The 6,494-nt window shown below is 42.7% G+C and overlaps 1 protein-coding gene across 1 annotated transcript; it reads right to left on the reverse strand.

Annotated features, from left to right (window-relative positions):
• Positions 1-5,381: 5,381 nt before the first annotated feature.
• LOC107981714 lies at positions 5,382-6,129 on the reverse strand. Its single transcript, XM_031921604.1, has 2 exons — positions 5,605-6,129; positions 5,382-5,524 (listed from the first exon to the last, which is right to left on the reverse strand). The coding sequence occupies exons 1-2, from the start codon at positions 5,885-5,887 to the stop codon at positions 5,382-5,384; spliced, it is 426 nt and encodes a 141-aa protein (XP_031777464.1). The 5' UTR covers positions 5,888-6,129.
• Between the last annotated feature and the right edge of the window lie 365 nt (positions 6,130-6,494).

Genomic DNA, 6,494 nt, shown 5'->3' on the forward strand with positions numbered 1-6,494 from the left:
CATCCGAAACCATGAGGATACTTAAATCCAAAAATGAATACGGCACCGTCGATTGCGCCTACCTGTTCGCGCAAGAGTTTAATTTTAATATATGCATTCATTATGATTTACCGAACAAACATCGCATATTCTGTCACGTGTTGTCGAGCGGGGCAAAAGAATTTCTGCACCTTAACTTGACGGGTCAGCATTTTACGCCGTACATCCGCATAAACGCGCCGCCGCCAACCGCGAAGCCCACGAAACGACAGCGAGATCCATCGCCCACGAGTGACGGTAGCCACTCGAGCGCAAAGTCGCTGGTATTCGGAAGGAAAAAAGCGGAAAGACGGAAACAGCGCGTTAAGCCGGACTTATCGGAACACGAAGCCCGCAAGGAACGCGACAGGAGTGGCGCCGAATCGGCCATGAGCGTGGGGAGCAATATTATAATCGCGACATGCACTAGCCCAGACCCGTTTGCCCAGCCAACTCAGGCTATGAGCGAATCTCCAAACATAAGCAACGTGTCGCTAGTCCTCAACCCAGCCACATCTATCGCCTCACCAACGAGAACTAGAATTTCGAGCTTCGATAACTCCGACAAATCATGCGCAGACGCCCCTCCGCAAAACCAAAGCCACCCAAACGGTCCAGAAAGCCCGCCACAGATGAACTTGCGGGACAACCGCGAGGACGCGCCTATTCTTTCAAGCCTGAATTTTGGTGCAAGCATGTCCGCAACGAAGCGCACTAGTGACGCGGGCAATAGCATCGCCACGAGCGATGACGAAAAGACAGCTGCCGCTGTAAGTGCAGCGTTATCGCACCCAAAAATGAAACGGTACGTCGTGGCCGGAGCCAGGCCTTCGCGCGAGAAGCCACCTTGGGCTATTCCCGACGGCCAAGAACCCCAGCCCTTCGTTCACATGCAGTCCTTGAACGAGCACCCCTTCCGTTATCAAGAAAACTTAGTTTACCTAACTTCGTCTGACAATTATTTAGCGACGGAAGTACAGGAGGCGCTCGTCGAACGAGGCTATATAAACCCGGCAGATTTGGAAAACAAAAAGTTCGGAATCGGTGAAATAAACATCATCGACGGTAAAGGATTTAGCGTGATCGGGGTTTATATCAAAGCGCACTTCGACGATCGCCCCCTACGCGTAGATCTAATAAAATGCTTGCGTAACCTAAAGAACGTCTTGGTAGCTAGGGGCTTGAACAGCGTAGCGTTAATCCGAGATCTCGAAATGCTGACACCGGTCGAATGGACAAAATTAATAGAATTATTCGACACCACTTTCATGAACAAGCGCGTGGCCGCGGTACTTTATAAGAATAACCTGCCGGTACCCCCGGTTAACGAGCGCTTTAAATTAATCCAAGAATACCACATAGCGGCGATGGGCGGACACCGCGGAATGACGAAGACATATAGCAAAATTGCGAATGATTTTTACTGGCGCAATATGCGCCCAGATATTAACCAATTCGTCGCCCGATGTGCCGTCTGTCAAAGCAACAAACTGGTCCGCGTAAAAACTCGCTTGCCGATGCTGATAAGTAACACGCCATCAACTCCATTCACGCAGATAGCGCTAGACTTTTACGGGCCCTTGGAGAATTCGAGGCGCGGGAATAGGTACATTTTATCTATCCAAGATATGCTAACGAAGTATATCATTTTAATACCCACTAAGCATGCAAGCGCCGACGAAGTGGCGCGAGCCCTAACGGAAAAAGTCATCTGCGTATTCGGGCCACCTGCCGCTATCGTAACGGACCAGGGCTCTCACTTCCAGAACCGGGTGCTAGAAAAGCTCGCGAAAATCTTTCAAATTAAAAAGTTCTGCACTACAGCGTACCATCCGCAATCAAATGGCTCAATAGAGCGAATGCACCACACGCTAACGGAATACTTGCGAAAATACGTGAAAGATACGACGCGATGGGACGAGTGGACAGCGATTTGCCAACACGCATACAACTGCACGGAACACGAGAGCACTCGTTACTCGCCTCACGAGCTGCTCTTCGGTACAAAACCTCGCACTCCGTCTAGCTTCTCGCCAAGTACCGACGACGTTACATACAACCAATACATTGACGAAATGACGATGAATTTGACAGCCCTACAGACGACCGCGGCCATGAATCTGGTCCAGTCGAAGTACCGATCAAAACACTACTACGACCGGAAACTTAACACGAAACACTTCCGGGACGGCGAAACCGTCTTTTTGCTAAAAGAACCCAAAAAGGGAAAGCTGGACGCGATCGAGTACCTCGGGCCATTTGAAATCATCGACATTAACAGAAAAACGCACAACGTGACGATACGCAACGACGAGATCACAAAGACTGTGCACATGAACAAATTAAAGCGGCCGAGTGAATTAGCCAGGCAGATGAACGCGTCGGAAGAAGAGTAGGAACAGGACGTTTTTTTTCGATTCGTTCCGACCACTCAAAAAAAAAAAAACGTAACATTTATGCCCCATAGAGATCAATCTCCGGCGACTCGCTACATGCGCCAGCGAGCTACTGGCAACAAAAACTAACGCCAACTAATATTTTAATATTTTAGGGTAGCCGCGGGAAGCCGCCAGGAGAACTTCAACGCGATCCCTGACCCTGTGATATTCGAATAAAACAGCTACGTGACACGGTGTGGCTCAGACTCCATAAAACAAATGCCTGGATTTTTTCCGTCAGCAATGCAGAGAACATTTACATACAGTGCCAGCGAGCCGAACAAATAACATCTGAAATAAGTGGCACAGGGGTACTCGAGTTACGACCAGGGTGCTCAGCGCACACGGCGAACGCACACTTGGCCGCCTCGCGATCGCTAACATCTTACGCAAACGCATCAGTTTTCGATATAGTCGTATTCAACGTCTCCGCAATGCTAACCGAAATAGGTAATATCGAAGGCAAAGCGATCGAACTGCAACAAGCAATCGAGATCGAAGCCAAAAATCGAGCCGAAAACTCGCACGGCGTAAAATTCGAAACCTTGGAAACTGGTACGGCTCTTCGCGATATAACAACAAAGGCACGCGAAATCGCGGATCGCAAAGAAAAGTCATTCGAGCTAGAGAATTTGTCAAGCTTCACGTCAAAATTCAGCTACTCAAGCTGGACGGTTGTAATAATAATAATTGTAATCATAAGTGGCGTATGGACCATCAAAAAGCGTCGCGCCGGTCAGTCAACGCGCAAGCTAATTAAGCAGCAGGAAAAACAGCTAGAGCTGCAAACCTTGAGGGAGATGAATCGGGCTAGGAGCCGTGACTAGATCTGCCATCTACGCAACGTTCACAAACAATTTCCTTTTCCCTCTGTACACCATTCACAGCAAAAAAAAAAAAATAAAATAAAGCCAAATTGCGACTAGTACTGAAACGACACTAGCCGCGCAAAAGCTTAAACGCTCTCTATTATAATAATAACGAATGCTTCTTTTTCAGGAATTAGAAAATTAAAATATTATCATTAAATAATCCATTATGTAACCTACATTATCATTTATTAGCTTTATGGGTTTTATATATTACTGTATTCGATTATTTCAGGGGTACTATTATTAGTATTAATATTTTGGTGTAAAACAAAATAATGGTTAATCAATTGTTCATAAAATATTACTTATCTCGTAGAATAATCAGCGGAATTATTATCCAGTCTACCGCACATCTAGTATTAAGGAATAGAATTATGTACATACAGGAGCTTCGATCCATACAATTTGTAAAGTAGCAGCGGCTGCTAAGGAACAACATCCGCGTTTACATGCACACACCCACACATACACACACACACACACAAAACACATTCATCTAGCGTCTTGCACGCAGAGGACGGAAGAGAACGAACTCACACACCCTCATAATTCAAACGGGGACACACACACGCATAAATACGCACACATTCACACAAAACTGACATACATATGCACTTTTCGGCGCAGTGTTCTAACCAATTTTTTTGCATAGGTTCTGTTTTTTTTTCGGGCGACGGGGACGTCTGCCCACGCGACCTCGGACGTGTCACGGACGAGCTTTGGGCTCTCCGGCGGCATCTCCGATGGCCTGCGTTTCCGGCGATGCACCAGACGCATTGTCAGCATTAGAACACCACGGCCCGAAAGTTTCCGCGTGCAGAAGTGCAACGCTGCACTTCGGCACGTGGAACCGCTCACCGTCGACGAGTCGCGTCGACGAGCGAGCGGGGAGACTACCGGCGACACTCCTAGCGAGCGGAGCTCCAATATTACGGAACAATAAATAGTGCAACAGCAACCTATCCGTCTCTTCTCTCTCCTCGTGTTGACTCTCCCTTCCGTCACAATAGGACTTGAACTAGCTCCGGAAAAAACCGTACTCATCCAATTTATATCAAGCGCATCGATCCAGGTCAAACTTCCATCACTATAGATAACGTCGAAACCAAATCAAGCGAAACAGTCCGCTTCCTTGGCCTCATATTTGATCATAAGTTCACTTTTATCCCGCATGTAAACTATGTTTATAAAAAATGCCTTAGTGCAATAAATATTATCAAATTCTTATGTGGAACATGGTGGGGATCCGACCCTCAAACTCTAATTACGCTCTATAAGAGTTTTGTTTGCTCTGTCCTAGACTACGGCAGTTTTATATATATTCCAACACAGAAAGTACATCAACAAAAAATCGAAAAAATACAATATGCAGCTCTAAGATCTGCGATGGAATATAGAATCTCTACACCAACGAATATTATAATCGCTGAATCCAAGTTGCCACTAATCATCCATCGAGCAGAACTCTTAGGCAAATGTTTTCTCTCGAAAGTAGCTTCAAATAAAAAGTCTCTGACACATACAACCGTCATGCGTTATAATACACTAATGAAGCAAAAAAAGTTGCAAAAAAGTTGTAAAATCCCGTGTAAATCCAAGTTCATAAATACATGCGTAGAGAAAACTCTCAAAAGTGCCGAGGAACGATGCCAAACTCTACTCATATGATTATAAATCGATTTCTTCGCCCCTGCCTGTAAACACAGTTCTAGGAAAAACATTAAAAAATGCTAATGAGCCAAATTGCGTAATAAATAATTATTTGAAATCTAAAAAAGCACTTGCTATATTCACTGACTGCAGTAAATCAGATAGTACAAAATATACAGGAGTTGCTTGTCGATGCCCTGATTTGAATATAAACATATCAATTGCTATTGACAAAACAGCTTCAGTGTATACTGCAGAATGCTATTTATTTAAAGCGACGCACAAGCAAAACACTCTATATTTTGTACTCATGTATAACAATACTGTAAACAATTTTTGACAGCTGTATAAGCCCAAATGGGACTTAAAAGCTTAAATAAAAAAAAGCAGATCTCATAGCGTCTCATTTCGTGGCTCTCTCGGCATACAATTCTACACAAATTTTTATACATAACAAAATATAATTTTTACCTGCCGCACTCGTACTTGGCTGACAAGACGTAGCAGCTTGGCTATCAGAAGAGAAAGCAGTGGATTCGTAATTCACTACACGAACAAAAAAATAAATAATTTTATTATTTATTTATCAACATCTTATTCAAATAGATATATAACAATTTATGTACCGCGGTCGGATTCTGGTACTGCATTTTCAGATTGCTGTGATTTCACTAATTCACTAAACATCTCAATGTACTTTTTCTTGATAGCCGTAAAATTACTGTAGCAATTAGCGTGATACCCGTTGGTTTGGTCTGAAGTTGTTGGTAGAATCAGTTCTTTGTACTTAAGTTTATAAGTCACACGAATTTTTAAAATCTTGCATTTCTCCAAAATTGTATCGTTAAAAAGTATGATTTTAGCTTTGCTACTGTTATTACAGAATACGCCCTTTAGCTCCGCACTCATTTTACAAACAGTTGATTAAAAATCCACTGCCAAAAAAATATTATTCTGCGAAATCGGCACACACTAAATTCATAGATCATCTGTTCACTGTCGAATTTCGGCGTCTACTGAGCTGTCTTCTCCAAAGTAACCTTCAAAAGGTCTCTACTATACAGCTGTTACTCGGGGGCTCGGTCCCCTTACAGCTTAAACGATTTCTATACCTGCGTTGAATTTTCGGATATAATATTCGAATCTCTCAATCTATTGAAACCCTGATATATCATTATAAAACGTACAAAATTATTTATCTACAATTTTTAATCACATATGAAAAATATTATGAAATTAATGAATAAAAATTCAATGTAATAATTAATTAATTTATTTTTAACAATTTATTATATATGTTGTTAAAACTGAATACATTAATAAAAAAACATAAATACGTTATATAACTATATAAATAACAATAAATTATATTATTATATCGAACAGAGTAAACTTATTATACAAGCGCGATTGATACCGCGCACTTCGTCACAGTCTGCCTCGATGTTGTCTTCCATTTATTCGTCTGCCATTTTACATATAGCTTCTTTTAGTAGTTAATAATTAATTGCAAAAA

Source organism: Nasonia vitripennis, assembly GCF_009193385.2.
Source record: "Nasonia vitripennis strain AsymCx chromosome 1 unlocalized genomic scaffold, Nvit_psr_1.1 chr1_random0013, whole genome shotgun sequence".
In the NCBI taxonomy this organism is placed as follows: Eukaryota; Metazoa; Arthropoda; class Insecta; order Hymenoptera; family Pteromalidae; genus Nasonia; species Nasonia vitripennis.

What these genes read in the sequence shown, in the direction of transcription:
- LOC107981714 (XM_031921604.1), bottom strand. Translation starts at nt 5,887, where the DNA reads ATGAGTGCGGAGCTAAAGGGCGTATTCTGTAATAACAGTAGCAAAGCT. An exon ending in AGTACCAGAATCCGACCGCG is followed by an intron (nt 5,525 to 5,604) that starts GTACATAAATTG and finishes TTGTTCGTGTAG; the next exon opens with TGAATTACGAATCCACTGCT.